We start from the raw sequence: 15780 nt of genomic DNA on the forward strand, positions 1-15780 counted from the left end.
CTTATGTTCCTCATGTCGTGCTGACCCCCAACCATAAAATTATTTTCGTTGCTCCTGCATAACCGTCATTTTGCTACCGTTGTGAATTGTAATGTAAATAAGTGATACACAGGATAGCTGCTATGTGGCCCCCAGGGGGTCGCAACCCACAGGCTGAGAACCGCTGCTGTGAAGGTGGCCGCCCGCAGACAGTGGCTGGCAGCTGAAGGATGGGTGGTTACAGCTGGCCCCGCAGGTGACCGTGCAATGCTGCAGGCTGCGAGCTCCCGGACCTCCTCTAGGAGAGCCTGAGCTGGCTCTTGGTCGCTGGCTCTTGGTCCTGTTCCGCTCTCTGACGCTGTGGCCCTGTTCCTTTGCAGACTCCATCGGGGGCTCCTTTCCGGTCCCCTCTCACCGATGCCATCACAAGCAGAAGCACTGTCCGCCTGCGTTGTCAGGCGGGGCGTTCCCGGCCACGCCGCTGCTCTTCCACCCCCACACTAAGGGCTCCCAGATCCTCATGGACCTCAGCCACAAGGCCGTCAAGAGGCAGGCCAGCTTCTGCAATGCCATCACCTTCAGTAACCGCCCGGTGCTCATCTACGAGCAAGTCAGGCTGAAGGTGGGCACCCCCGACCCCGCCTTTGACCTCTTTCCTGCCGTGGCCCGCTGTGCCGCTGCCGGCCTGCCCCCGCTCCTTCTTGCCCTTCTCTCATCCTTGCTCCTTTCCCAGCCTTCCTGGGTAACAAGACTCGGTGGGAATGGCCTTCACCAACCTGTAGGAAGGCCCCCTGGCATGGGTGGTGGGTGAGGACACTCCCTAGAGCTGGCTGGGGGTGGTCTATAGAGAGCCCACCCCTTCCTTCCCCCTTGGTCATCTGGCCAAGGAGGAGAGGCTGGTCTGAGGCTCCCCACTCACTCCCTGTGGCCAGATCACCAAGAAGCAGTGCTGCTGGAGTGGGGCCCTGCGGCTTGGCTTCACCAGCAAGGACCCTTCCCGCATTCACCCCGACTCGCTGCCCAAGTACGCCTGCCCTGACCTGGTGTCTCAGAGTGGCTTCTGGGCCAAAGCACTGCCTGAGGAGTTTGCCAACGAGGGCAACATCATTGCCTTCTGGGTGGACAAGAAGGGCCGAGTCTTCCACCGCATCAATGACTCAGCTGCCATGCTTTTCTTCAATGGGGTCCGGACAGCGGACCCACTCTGGGCCCTGGTGGATGTCTACGGCCTCACTCGGGGTGTCCAGCTGCTAGGTGAGTGCCATCCCTCTGCTCCATTCCATGAGTCCTGGGGGCTGCTGGTGGCGTAGCAAAGGCTAAGGGGCCCAGGAACAAGTCCAGGGCTTTCCTAGGAACTGCAGTTTCCCGATCCTGGCCACAGCTTTGACAGTTCCTCCTTCAGGGTGCTTTCTGAGCTGTGTGCAAATTTCACCACCAGAAACGACAGCTTTGTCCCTGCCCTGGTGAGGCTAAAGTTGCTCTCAGTAACCGTTGTCATTGGAGGCCTAGGCATGCCTCTTAGCAACTCTGGGGCTCTTTTGGAGGAGACTCATGGTCAGGGATGTTCAGTTGTTCGTGGATGAATGGTCTCCCCGGCCCTGGCCTGAGCCCTCTCCTGGCTCCTGGGCTCCATCCTTACCCTCGAGCTTTCTGCAGCGATGGGAAGGGGAGGAGAGAGGGGAGCAAGAGGCAATGCGGACCCAGACCCCTCAGAGGGAAAGAAAAACAACCTATAGGGTTACCAGGGGAGCATCAGAAGATAGGCTGGACCTGAGTGCCAAGGCACAGGCTTCCTGGCCATGGAATCTGCCAGGACTGCCAGGGCCCTCAGAGAGCTGGTGATGGAGATGGGCTATAACTCAGCCCATCTTCCCAGCTTGATGTATGTGTTCATATATTTTCAAGAGTGTGCTTACAGGCATGTGAACTCTACATACAGGCAGAGCCTGATCAAGCCTCAACTTCCTCAACTGGAAAGCGGGTCTTGGGAAGAGTTAAAGAGGCAAAATAAAGTAGCTTGCACTATCCTAGGTATCAAAGATATACCTAGCCAACACCTGCTACTTCCATGCCCACCCCCATTCTGTTTCCTTTGCAGAGAGAAATCCCACAAAGGGGGATTCAAAACCCATTTTCTTTTTCTTCTCTCTGACTTCTAAGCCTAGAAATTGTGAACGTTTTCAGAATGCTTTCACTTGCATAAAAAAAGGCAGTGAAAGTAAAAACAAAGACATGAGTAATTGCCAGAAGCCCGTGTGTTAAGTTCCAAACATCAGGAGGCTGTTTTTATTAACTCGCAGTTTGGGAACTTTCTGTTTTTCAAGTCAATAAAAGTGTTCCTGCATTCATGCTGACATGTTGAGAACCCAAATGGGCTATTCCTGGTGACAGCTACCAAAGAAGGGTATCCGGGCTGGCCGGCAGCCTCCTCCACTCCCTCTGTGTACTGGGTACACCTGAGGCCTCTGCCCTGCCAGGAATTGTGTGCGTTAGCTGGAGAGACAGATCCAGGCTGGATCGCAGTCAGTGCAAGGCTGTCTGGGCCAGGTGGCAGGCCCGTGTGTATGTGGGCAGTATAGCGGCGCTGAAGACTCCTGAAGCATGGCGGTATCTGGATCAGCTGATACACAGTAGTGGCTGTCAGTCAGCCCTACCAGGCCTGGGAGGACAGTGCTCAACCTAAGGCTCACACGAGTCCCTTCCTGTTGCCCTGGTGTCCCCTGGGCCTCACGCTGTAACACAATAGAATTCCAAAGCTCAAGTGTGAGCGCTGGCCCACTCATCCAGGACAGCCTCAACCATCTGCTTGGAAAAGTGTCTGGAAGTCCATGTCTTACCCAGGTCCCTGCCGCCTGGTGGAAGACAGAGGATGAGTGGCTTCCTGCTCTTGAGAAGGTCTTGTTGGGTGAGGGGTGAAGGAGGTGGGAGCAACACTCTTTGTCTTCCCTAAGCAAAGAATACTCCTTCCTTCCTGCAGGACCAAGACCTGGGCCCCCAGGCCTCCAGCATGCTAGGCCAGTGCTCTGCCATTGAGTGAGAGATCTGTACTCTCCATTTGGAGACAGGGTCCCACTGGGTTGCCCACGCTGGCTGTGAACTTGTTCCCCTGCCTTAGTCTCTCTAAGTAGCCGAGTATAAGCCTGTGCCACCAGGTCTGGCCAAGAGCGCCTTTCCCCACAGTCCCTACCCTGGCCTGAAGTCCCAGCTGGAGGCTGCCTCCTCCCTGAGGCCTCTGGGTAGAATTTTGATTTCTATTCTATTTTCACCACAGCTTTGCAGTCTTGAGAAGCTTTAGCCCATCTTTGTGTCTGTTTCTCCATAGGACAGGAGTTCCTCTGAGGAAGGACCCAGGTCTTATACTGCTAGCTCGCTTTAGAGCAGAGGCTCTCAACCAGTGGGTCGAGAATAGGGTGGGCAGTGCCAAACAACCCTTTCACAGGGAGGGGTCACCTAACACCATGAGAAAACACAGGTACTTACATTACAGTTCATACCAGTAGCAAAATTACAGTTGTGCAGTAGCCATGAAAATGATTTTATGGCTGGGGGGGTCACAACACGAGGAACTGTATTAAAGGGTCACAGCAATGGGAAGGTTGAGAGCCACTGCTTTAGGTGAGACTCTCATCCAGCCTTGCGAGAGGGGAGCGTGGAGGCTGGCCGAATGGGCAGGCTGGGACTTGTTACCTGAAGAAAAGGACAGGTGGGTGGGACCGAAGGAGACCAGCCTACCCTCGGACGGTTCCAGGCTCCCTGTCCAGTTAGGGAGGCAAAGGAGGCACCAGGACTCAATCAACGTAAACCTGGGAGGGTAGTAAATTGCTAACCTCTGAGGTCATAGGATCCCTCTCATCTGCCCAGACGTTTCCATCATTAGCTCACTTAACCTCTCTGCAGGCCTAGAAGAGTGTTTTTCATCCCCATTTGGCAGGGAGAAGACTGAGGTCTGTGGAAGGCCCGGTCTGCCCATGTAGGGATGTGGCCGAGCTGGGTCTGAACAAGGAGTTCCACGATAAAGTGGCGCCTTTCCCACGGCCCTTCGGCAGGTTTGAACCGAAAAGGAGGCAGAAGTTAAAGGTGGCTCAGGTCTGCGGCGGTAGAATCCAGATAGGCTTCTTGAAAGAGGAGGCTCAAGCTGGACCTTACACATTCCAGGAGGCCAGAGAGGTGGGAATGAGGGGGCCTTGTGCCTAGTGACTTTGGGGCTCTGACCTTCAGGGCACTGGGGGTAGGTAGGGGCTGAAGCTGGAGACGAAGCAGCAGCAGGCCTCGTGCTGGCACCGGAGCCCAGGCTGCCCATGCCAGCCTGACCCACACGCCTGCTGTGACTATACATGGGTTTGCTCAGAGTGGCTCACTTGCCCCGGATCTGCCTGAAGGCAGTTGTGCACACTCAATAAGGCTGGGGCCTCTGATTGCCATCCCAGCCATAAATCACCACAATTCCTGGCATTTTCAAACAGGGATTATGGCCCCTAAAGTCAATTAGCAGATTAAAATAGCTCTTCTTTTTGCTCCTCCTAAATTGATTTGTGTGTGTAAAAAAAGAAGAAAACAAGAGAGTCAGAGGGGGAAGGGAGAGCGAAGGGGAGGAGTTGGGTGGGGCGAAGGCATGGATCCCTCTGGGGCCTCTAAGGGGACTCTGGCCTTACTCTAGCTAAGCGCTATGATTCTAGGCCTGTGCCACTCTGCCCAGCATGTCTGGGTCTTTTGTTGTCCCCTCTCCTAGCAGCTATCTTTCCTCTTAAGAAAGTTGTTCCCTTTCTTGGTGGCTCTGAAGCTGGGACAGTGTTTCTTGGGGTGATTATCCCTAAAGATTGTGACCTTTAGGAACTCCCTTCATGCTTGCCCCATCCCCTGCAGCTTCTGTGTGGGGACTCCACACCTTACCTGCTCAGTCTTCAGAGCACAGGTGTACTCGAGCGCTTGGCCTACTGCGCGTGGAGTAGGTGTACAGACATTAGATACCCAAGCCAGCCCACAGAAGATGGCTCTGTCCCTGGAAGAGTGGGCAGCTAAGAGCCCGGGGTCTGACCCTCCTTCCCTGCAGTCCAGACACAGTCATAAGGACAGCTTTTCCAGGCCATGTCCCCATGTGCTCAGTAGCTCACCCTCTTTCCTGCGGGTGCCCTGGCCCAGGCCTGGAATGGTATCTCCAAGAATAACAGCTCCCTACCTCCAGGAAGAGGGGCCTGCCAGCAACCAAATAAACACAAGTTTTATGGGGTGATTAATACAAGAACAGATAAACTCCTGTCCTAGTTTCTTGTGGTCTCCTTGCTTCTCTTAGAAATGTTAGCTAGTTTGGGAAACACAGGCCTGTAATCTCAGCACTTAGGCTGAGGCAGGCAGATTGTGAGTTCAAGGCCAGCCTGGACTACATGAGGTTTCATGTCCCAAAAATTAAAAAATGTTGGAAAGAGCAGCTATGATCTTATGAAAGGCTGGTGAGCCCAGTCTACACCCTCAAGCCCTCCTGGATATCACGTTGTGCCTGCCATGGCCTGGCCTTTCTGCAGAGAAGGGAGAGTAACAGGAGAATTGAAAACCCAACTCCTGACCTTGAAGATTTTTACACCAAGGGACATGCTACATCACAGCTGTGAAGTGGCCCAAAGCTGCTTCCACAATTAAGTGTGACCCAAATCGTCCACCTGTAGGATGCCACAGAAACAATTCTGGAGGACTTCTGTGGGAAAAGAAACTCAAGTTGCTGAAGAGCAATTTAGCCATTAGTGGATTAATACACTGGCACGGGGTGGGGACTGAGCCAACAGGGGAGTCCCGTCCTAGACGGGGGCAAGAAGAAGAAAGGCAGCAGGCTGCCTGAGGCCATGAGGGCTGTGTAAAACTGGGCACACACAGAGAGAGAGAGCTTCAAGTTAAATGTTCCTGCGCTGTCTGTGTATTTAGTAGGAGAAATTGTGGCTGGCAGCAGAGGAGTGCCAGGTCCAAAGTGAGGTGGGAAGGGTCTGGAATTCAGATCCCCCGGACCCTTCAGGCTCACACATCAGGTCAGTGTGAGCGGACCTGGTGCCACACCCAAGTGGTAGTGGCAAAGCCAAGAGGGCTGGGAGCTGGGGCTGGCAGGGGCTCAGGCCCTCCTACTCCTCTCCCGGAAGCATACTTCCAGGCCTGGGTGGAGAGCCTCACCTGCCTCCTCGGGGGTGTTATGCATGGAGACTCAGGAGGTGTAGCGTTGGGCCACGTTCTAAGGGGCTGCCCGTCCAGGGCAGTGGTCCAGCTCCATAGCTCTCCTCAGCCACCTGAGACGAGGCCCAGGGGCCGTATCCTGTCCCCCGAGTGCAGTCTATAGCTGAAGGCCGCACTGCCTTCTAGGTGGGCTTGCTGCTTCTCTGGCTAAATCAGTGTTTACGCTCAGCCTTAGCTGCGGGTTCAAGAGGCTAGTTGCATTTTAAGGAGCTTGTACTGGTCTTGGGTTGGGGAGTCCATTGGGAATGCTTTGTTGATATGGGTTTCTCCCTCGTTGACAGTTTTCCCTTACTCTTCACTTAAGAATAATTCAGTCAAGTGTTGCAGTATACACACTGGGGAGCACAGGCGGAAGGACTCAGATACATATTGAATCTGAGGCCAGCCTGGACTGCATGAGACCCTATTTCAAGTCCAGTGCGCCCTCTGCCCCCAAATCTTATTGTTCCTTCTGCAGAGGTTCTTCCAGGCCTTTTCTTTTTCTTCCCTCCTCAAATCTTGCCAGTTGTGTCAGGCCCATGCACCAAACCCTCCTCTCCTCCATCTGGGCTTTTCTGCCTTCCTTTGTGCAGGGAGACACATCTTCTCCTGAACACCCAGGGCACATGGAGGTCTAAGTGGTTTGCGTGCTGCATCGTCCTGCTCTCTAAGGCGGCACTCACCCTCTGCGCACAAGGAAAGGTGTTCCTGTGGGTTCTGCAGAGAGGTCTAAGAACCTCAGCTGGTAGTGGCTGTTTTGAACCAGGGGCCTCTGGACTGCACTGCCTTCCAGCTTCTCTAGCTGGGAGTAGTCTAAATGACCACCTCCAGGTGGTCCCTGAGGACCTGCTGTGTCTGGAACAGGGAGTGTGAGAACTCTAAGCAGGAAGGAACCATACCTGTTGGGCAGAGGAACCCCAGCAGCATTGGTTTCGGAAGGAGGTAACAGGGTACCAGGGTATCCGATTCAGCTGTGAGGGCAGTTCCGACTGCCTGAATTCTTCATAGGTTCTCAAGGGCTTTGTCTGGCTCTCCTGTCCCAAAGCAGACTAGCCTGAGCAGCTGAGCCTCGTGTCCTCAGGATTACCAGACTAAGACTGTTTGTTACCTTCGGAAAAGGCAATGCCACATTTCCACCTGGTGTCTCATGGCTCCAGGTGTAGTTCCAAGGGCCTTGGTAGGACCTGCAGGGGCGAGAAGGTCATAGTGGGACCTGAGGGAAGGGAGTACCCGGTACTGTAAACTGGGGACCAGCCCCTCATTTTAGAAGCAGGAGAGAGCCACCAAATTAAGGCCCGACCCAGCTGCTTGTGAGCTGTGGGCAATTCCCAGCGCCTCTTGCCTTGGCCTCTGGGTTAGGTGGCCATGATTATATATGACCCACTAAGCTCCAGATATCTGCAGAGCCTCTCAGATGCAGGAAAGTGTTTACAATGTGAGAAGTGGTCCTATCTTTAGGTTAAAAAGAAATACCAAATTTGCCGTATTTTTCCATGGTCACCATCACCATCGCCAAACAGAAAACTCCATGCAATCTGAGTTTAACACGAAGGAAAACCTTGCAATCTGAGTTTCCTGGGATAAGATCTGTGCTTCTCCAGCGGAGTTCTCTGGAGCTCTGGTGTGCCCCAGGACACTTCTGAGACAAAAGCACAGGCCTGGTGAGGAGATGGGGCCCTGGCGCCTGCCTGCCGGACCTCAACCACAATGTCTGGCAGTCCTGGAACAAAGATACCCTACCTTAAAAAAATGAGCAATTGAGGCGAGTGTGGAGCTCACGCCTGTCCTCGTAGCCACCGGAAGACCGACACAGCAGGATCACTGTGAGTTCCAGGCCAGCCTGGGATACAAAATCCTGTCTCAGAAACCAACAAAACCAAAGTCAACAAACAAACAAACAAATGAAACAGCAGAAGTGTGAGCCACCACCTCAACTGTCGCTGGGAGCCTCTGGCTCCGGGATTCTACCAAGGCGTCTGTCTTCGAGTAATTCTGGAACAGTCTACGCTTCCCTCAGTGGCCTCAGAAATCGTGTTTGTTTCTTCTGGGCTGCACATAGCTGAGTTTAAAAGGAGAGAGAGGGTGGAGGGCAGTGTGGTTTCCAGAGCACTGCCCAGGAGGTTGAGAAACCCTTGGTCTATCTGGGCTGTGGACCGCCTCCGCGGCTCCTTCCCTGCGTGGGTCAGACGCAGACCAGCAGGGCGATGTTGATGGAAGACAGTAAATGTGCTGGCAGCACCTTCCAAACCGGCTGGCTGCTGCAGCCCCGTGGTTAAAGACTAACCAGTGCTGCGGATGTGAGAATCTAAACAAACAAGAGTCTGGGCTGGTGGTGGCCCAGCTTCAAAAGAGGCACCTACGGCGGTGCCAAGAGCCCAAGTTGGTCACCCCGTGCAAGCTGGCTATGTGTTGCAGGGCTGGGTGGCCTCGGGGTGAGAGCTGGCCCTTGGCTGTCATCACCAGCCAATGTTACCCTTGGTCTGGCTCAGGCTGATCTCCATGAACTTGCCAGCAATATCACACGCCATGTGCCTTTAACAGGATGTCTGTCCTGCTTCTGAGGCAAGTCTTCCCTGACCCTCTCCAAAGCATAGGATGAGCACCTTAATCTGAGTTGGAGGGCTTTATTTTCAAGGTGACATTTATCCCAAAGATGAGACTCAAAGGGGCCCTCTGGGGCATGATCTACCACACCATGATCCAAACCGGGAAAGCTTTTCTTTTTCAAGACACGGTTTCATGTAGCCCAGGCTGACTTCAGATTCATTTACGTAGTTTAGCAGGGATGACTTTGAACTTCTGCTCCTCCCCCACCCTCCAGGGTTCTGGGAGTACAGGTGTGCACCAGGCCAGTTAGGTACTGAATATCAAATCCAGGTCTTTTGAGCATTCCAGGCAGGCATCCTACCGACAAAGCTGTGTGTCCCGCCCAACGAAAAGTTATTTTTGACAGAGTTACACAGTGATAGGGGCTGGGAAGCTTTTTGAGGTGGTGAGCTTCCTGTCTCCAGGGTCATTCTAGGCAAGGCTGAGTGAGAAGCCGGCAGGGGGAGAAGGTTGCCTAGGCCCTTACCTCCTCACTTTCTTTGAATCTAAGATGCTAAGATTCTTGCAACTGAGTCTAATTTGGATTCTTCCTGTCTCTAGGCCTAAACTAGCTGTCTGCTGATTCCCAGGACCCAGGTCCTGGCTTGTCTCTGCCTGTGGGTCAGTACATGAGAGTATACCAGCCTTGCCCTGGCAGGGCCTGGTTATTTCTGCTCTGGACCAGAACCTGAATTGGCTGAGCAGCTCCTCTGGAGATCTTGTGCCACCTCGGCCTCCGCCACTGACTCCTCCTGAGCAGGGCAGCTTTTCTCCAGCACCGGTTATATAACTTGTAGCTTCCAAACGTGGGGCCAACCATGGCTTGTGGCTCTAGATTACCTGTGTCCCGGGAGAGTCCCAGGGTGTCCTCTGGGATTTGGGGGCCAGACACAGCTATGCCCCATCTCCATGTTAGCTCCCTCTGAGGCCCTTTGCTTCTGCCACGCGGTGGGTGCTCTGTGTCTCAAGTTGCAGCTATTTCAGGGCCTTGAGCAGCTGACCCGCTGCTGGGACAATTATTTGGAGCCTGCTGGCTGCCCACAGCTGCTCCTGCTGAGCGCTGGGGTGGAAGGGGAGAAGACATTCCTAGGCTGGGTCTAGTGGCTTCCAGCTGCTCCTGGGCTTCAGGCCTCAGCTCAGCAACATTCCCATACATCCACTTCCTAGCCCCGTCTGTCTGTCTCCCTCTCTCCGTCCACTCTCTCATTCCTCCTCCTTCAACCTCCACACATTCGCTGCTTCTCCTGGGTTTTCAGTCAATAATTTCATTCAAAGAGTAGTTCCTGGGAGCCCACTGTGACTTGTGTGGCTACAGACAGCACGGGCAATGTGTCTGCCTGGGCAAGCACTGCTCGGGGTTGAACCCAGAGCCTTGTGCATGCTAGGCACGTGCTTCACTGCTGGCCACGCCCCACCCCCAAATGCTGATATCTGAAGTTATCTGGGCAACAAGGCCTCTGCCTGCCCTGGCCTGCCAGAGCTTGCCGAGGTATGCATCTGCCTCCATTCTCTAGGTACACCATGCTTCAGGAACGTTGCTTACACAAAAGCCGAGTGCCAGGTTGAACATTCAACACCTGGTCTGGAGTGCCCTAGAGCCCTCGGTGACATGGAAACCGTGACTTGTATTGACATCTTGTCACGTGTGCCAGGTACTTTCCAGGTGCCCACGGGGCCTTATTTTACCACATCCCTGCGGCGTTCTTCCAAGATGAGCCCCAAGCCCCAGAACACAGGGTTTGTATAGATCAGGTCTCTCTCACAGCTGAAGAAGAGAGAGACCTCAGGAGGTTAAGCCACGTGTCCAAGGTCATGCAGTTCATAAAAATCTCAGTCAAGATTTGAGCTCAGGCTGATGACTTCAAATTCACTACAGTCAACTCTATTCCTAACAGTATATGGGTTTGAAGTAGACTTATCTTTAAAGTGATGGTACCTCTGTGCCTAGAGCTTCTCGGGGCACATCTGGAGTTCCATCTGGGTCTATTCACTCACTAAGTGGTGGGAAGGTGTCTGCAACCTTCAGTATGGAGGCAGCGGTGTCTTTCTTTAGGCTCAGAGCTCCAGAGGTGTAGTGCACTAGATCCAGGGATGAAGAGTTCCGTTTAAGAGACCCAGCCTCTCAGGGGGCAAAGTCCTTCTCTGCTTACTGAGCTACTTGCACAAGTAGGGTCCACAGGTTTGGCCTGTGCTGCTGTGAACTGACCTACAGCCTGCCTAGATCCAGGACTCTGAACACAAGTCCTAGAGTATGGCACGGCCAGCGTGAGATCTTTCCCATAGGCTGTGGGTGCACATCTCTGAAAACTGAGTCCCTCTCCTCTCTTCTCCCATCTCCCTAGAGTCCTCAAGGCCCTGCACTGGAAACCCTGAGGGGCCAGGGAACAGAAACTGGCTCTCCAGGGCCCAGGCCCTCCCTGCCATTGTCTTCCTCCATTTTACCTCTTCTTCCTTTCCTGTCCAAATGCTTCCTCTCTGCCTCTGCATGGTCCCCAGCCTCCGAGCCATGGCCCTCATTGTCTGAGTCAATTCCCTGGAATAATCGAGTTTTCCGGTCGGTTCCCTCCTCCTTGCTAGCGCAATGCTGGGAAACCCCAACCAGCCATGCCCCAGGAGGCTTCTGGAGCAGATGAAGGGCAGCACCTAACCTTCCAGAGTCCAGATAACAGCTTCCGAAAGGGGTAGGGAGACAGGGACAGAATGCAGAGGCTTTAGGCTCTCCTCCACCTTCAGTGGAAGGCCAACTATGGCCTCTGCTCTTCTTGCTGGCTTAGTCTCCCAGGCTCTGCTTGGAAGGCTTGGGCACCCCAGCCACCCAGGCACAGGAGGGCTCCTGGGAAGGCAGAGGCCATGGTGTGGCTAACTGTGGTGCCAGCCTTCTTTGGAGGCACCAGCTCTACAGAAGGGCTTCCATCAGAAATGAGTGTGGCATTGAGGGATGCACAGACCTTGCTTCAGTATTGGATCTATTTACTTTGTGGCCGTCACTCAAGACCCCCGAGCTGCATCTACGGTGGGATGGCTGCCATGGGCCGCTTTAAGGATAACATGCAGGGGCCATCACACGTCATGACTGTCTCTGTAAGTTACAGGTCCATAGAGCAGGACATAGCATACCCATTATAAGAATATGGCTGCAAACAGCTGTTGGCTTGAAGGGGTGTTTGGGACACAGTAAGTAAAAGAAAAAAAAAAAGTCATTGTGCAAAAGGAAATTTGTGCAGCAGGGAGTTGAGCCTGAAGTCCATGCCCGTGGAAGGGCTTAATACATGTCACGGATGCCCACATGTTATCCACAGACTTTACTGACAGTATTTTCAGGAGCTGGGTCAAAGTTACTCCATTTTCCAAATGGCAGGTTACCCATGAAAGTTTAAACATTATTGGTGTTTCTATAGCAGAACTCAATCTTTGCATTGTCAGAAACCAAAAATACATTTAAAAGAATCTGTCATGAGCTGGGTATGGTGGTGCACACCTGCAATCCCAGCACTCAGGGAGGCAGAGGCAGGCGGATCTCTGTGAGTTCCAGGCCAGCCAGGGCTACACAGAGAAACCCTGTCTCAAAAAACCAACCAACCAAACAAACTAATCTGCTATACCACAGTCCAAATACAGGAAATGCTTTTTCCCTAGGTAGTGGACTAACAGTTGTTTTCCTTTCTGCTGGAGTGTTTCTTCAAAGCTCCGTTTGTGTTTCCTGATGGCTTTGCAGCCTGCTGAAGCTGCTCTCAAATGCTCTGTTTCTTGGATTTGATTAACTCCCTTCTATACTTTAGTATCGTTATGTGGCAATGATAACATCCAAGGGTAAGTATTGGTTTTGATGTCATAGTTTATGCAAAGAAACTGGGAGACAGGGGGTCCTCCTGGCCTCCTAGAGTGTTACAGTGTCAACAGGGCCTGTAAACATGGTTATTTGTCTGAAAGCCACTCTGAGGATTGGGGGATAGCTCAGTGGGCTGAAGCCACAAGAACCTGAGTTTGTTGTCGTGTGTGTGTGTGTGTGTGTGTGTGTGTGTGTAAGACAGAGTTTCTCTGTGTAGCCCTGACTGTCCTGGCACTCACAGAGTCCTGATTGCCTCCACCTCTGCCTCGGGAGTACTGGGATTAAAGGAATCACACTTGGGTTTGTTGTCTTCTGAAGGTGGGTTTGTGGTGTGTTTATAATCCTCCTGCTGGGGGTGCTGAGACGTCCCTGGTTCCAGGATAGACAGCGGCCTCACACACACACACACACACAAGGATGGTGCCTGAGAAACACTATGTAAGGTTGATCTCTGGCCTCCTCGTGCGTGTTCACACGTGCACTCGCATACCTGCACGCACACACAGGGGAGTCAGTGCGCTCTAGTTTTTAAGCAGAAGTAGGGAAATCCGAAGGGTTAGAATTTAAGAAACCTTTCTCTTCCGTGGAAGGGCTGGAAATCAATCCATTGCTAACCACAAAATTCTTTGTAAGACTGTAAGTCTTAGCGGGCACTGTGGCACACACTGAGTTCGAGGCTAGGCTGGGACAGGAGACTCAGAAAACTACAGCACCGCTCCTAATACGCAAGTGCTGCAGGGTTCCCGGAGGGGGAAAGGGGAAAGCGTTTGTCAACCGGAAAGCACTTAGAAGCAATTAGATGCCCTTCAGGCGGGCGTCTTCCGGCCGCAGGCTTGGTCTGAAGGGTAGATCCCCGCCCCTCGCTGCCCGACGGGCGCCTTCAGCCCGCTGCGCTAAGGGGCCGCGGTGGGACGGTGACGCTCGCCCTCTCTCGCCCTCCCCGCCGCAGACAGCGAGCTGGTGCTGCCCGACTGCCTGAGGCCGCGCTCCTTCACCGCGCTGCGGCGGCCGTCGCTGCGCTGCGAGGCGGACGAGGCGCGCCTGTCCGTGAGCCTGTGCGACCTCAACGTGCCGGAAGCCGACGGCGACGGCGGCGACGAGGACGGCGCGCCGCCCGCCGGCTGCCCCATCCCTCAGAACTCGCTCAACTCGCAGCACAGCCGCGCGCTGCCGCCGCAGCTCGACGGCGACCTGCGCTTCCACGCGCTGCGCGCCGGCGCGCACGTCCGCATCCTGGACGAGCAGACGGTGGCGCGCCTGGAGCACGGGCGCGACGAGCGCGCGCTCGTCTTCACCAGCCGGCCGGTGCGCGTGGCCGAGACCATCTTCATCAAGGTCACGCGCTCGGGCGGGGCGCGGCCGGGCGCGCTGTCCTTCGGGGTCACCACGTGTGACCCCGGCACGCTGCGGCCGGCCGACCTGCCCTTCAGCCCCGAGGCCCTGGTGGACCGCAAGGAGTTCTGGGCGGTGTGCCGCGTGCCCGGGCCTCTGCACAGCGGGGACATCCTGGGCCTGGTGGTCAACGCGGACGGAGAGCTGCACCTGAGTCACAACGGCGCCGCGGCCGGCATGCAGCTGTGCGTGGACGCCTCGCAGCCCCTCTGGATGCTCTTCAGCCTGCACGGCGCCATCACGCAGGTCCGCATTCTCGGTGAGTGCTGGGCGCCATCCTCCAGTTCATGGTGGTCTTGCTAGGCAGTCACTTGTAGTTGAATTTGGGGCCCAGAGGAAGCATCAGCTCCACCGATGGCTGGGGAAGAAACCCATCAACTCTCATCCCAACATGACACACAAACCGGCCAGAGCCATACACCTTAGAGGTTGTGTGAAAATGGGGACAAGGGAGTTCCAACCAGCAGTGAAGTTTCCGAGACTTGTTTTCCTCGGGGCTGTTGTGGGTCTTAACGAAAATCAGGTTGGCTGGTTTGGTGCATGCTTGTAATCCCAGCGTTCAGGACACAGAGGCAGGAGGATCTCTGCAGGTTCGAGGCAAACCTGGTCTGCATCTTGAGTTTCCAGTCAAAAGCAGAAAAACAGCAATAGCAAAACCCCAAAGCCCCAAACACCACGGTGGGGTCTACTGGTGCAATAGAGTAGGGGACCCTGAGCAGGTGGCCTTGGGGAATGAGATCGTCCAGGCATTTCTTTCCGGAAGAGGCAGTTTGACAGGGTTGGGGTGTGGGCTTGTGTTTAGCCACACTCCCTGGCTTGTTCGACAGGATGTGTCCCTTACTGTGACCGAGCACCTGTCAAGAAGGCAACTGAAGGGAAGACGGGTTAGATTTGGCTCGTGGTTTGAAGGGACAGTCCATCCTGGTGAGGGAGGAATGGATGGAATGTGAGGGCCGGTCTCGTTGTGTCCATCTGCTGTCCAAGAGACAGGTGCCTGCAGGCAGCTCCGTCCTCTTCTCTTCCTGTTTTTATTCAGGATGGGAAGCCAGTCCTTCCGATGGTGTCACCCACACTCAGGGTGGGTTGACCTTACTGGCCTCTCTCACTAGCAGGTGCAGCTCTTTGAATCCTGGCTAATTCTGTAGCTGTAAGATAGATTCCGGACATCTGATTTTGTTGGGGTTTTTTTTGTTGTTGTTGTTTGTTTTATTTTGGTGTTTTTGTTTGTTTGTTTTGAGAATGGATCTCTCTACATAGCCCTGGCTGTCCTGGAACTCACTTTGTAGATCAGGCTGGCCTGGAACTGACAAAGAGCCAACTCTGTCTCCCAGGTGTTGGGATTTAAAGTATTTGCAGCACTATGCCCAGATGATTTATATTTTTCTTTAAGTATCCTTAGCTAAGGTTGGAGAAACCTGGGCCTCTCAACCCTGAGGCTCAGCCCAGGAGGCTTGGTAGGGTTGGAAATATGTACAGATTAGCAGGCCTCAGCTGCTTTCTGAGCTCAGCTTTCAGTGAGGGGCTGGGTAGCCCAGTGCCTGTGTTTATGTTTGTGATGCTTTGAGACCGTAAGTGTGAAGAGCTTGTGAAACAAGAGAAAAACCAGCACAGACTTGCAGCTCTGTAGAGACCAGGTGAAGCGACGGTGAGAAGCAAATAGAAAAGCTACGAAAGGAAAGGAGGCTGGAGTGCCGAGGAGCTGAAGAAAGACGAATCAGGTAGGAAGGAGATGAAATCAGGTTAGAGGAGATGAGATCAAACAGGAAGGAAGATGAACCAGCCTAGGGTGGGTATTCTGGGTG

The 15780-nt window shown here is 54.0% G+C and overlaps 1 protein-coding gene across 2 annotated transcripts in view; it reads left to right on the top strand.

The window, feature by feature from the left end:
• Neurl1 (neuralized E3 ubiquitin protein ligase 1) overlaps positions 1-15780 on the top strand; it is a 76129-nt gene that overhangs the window by 56039 nt on the left and 4310 nt on the right. For both annotated transcript variants that reach the window (XM_060390844.1, XM_021640225.2), the window contains exons 2-4: positions 360-601; positions 912-1233; positions 13536-14237. In XM_060390844.1, the coding sequence (XP_060246827.1) occupies positions 360-601; positions 912-1233; positions 13536-14237 (1266 nt within the window). The remainder of the gene's footprint in view (positions 1-359; positions 602-911; positions 1234-13535; positions 14238-15780) is intronic.

This window comes from Meriones unguiculatus, chromosome 1 (genome assembly GCF_030254825.1).
Source record: "Meriones unguiculatus strain TT.TT164.6M chromosome 1, Bangor_MerUng_6.1, whole genome shotgun sequence".
NCBI classification, from domain to species: Eukaryota; Metazoa; Chordata; class Mammalia; order Rodentia; family Muridae; genus Meriones; species Meriones unguiculatus.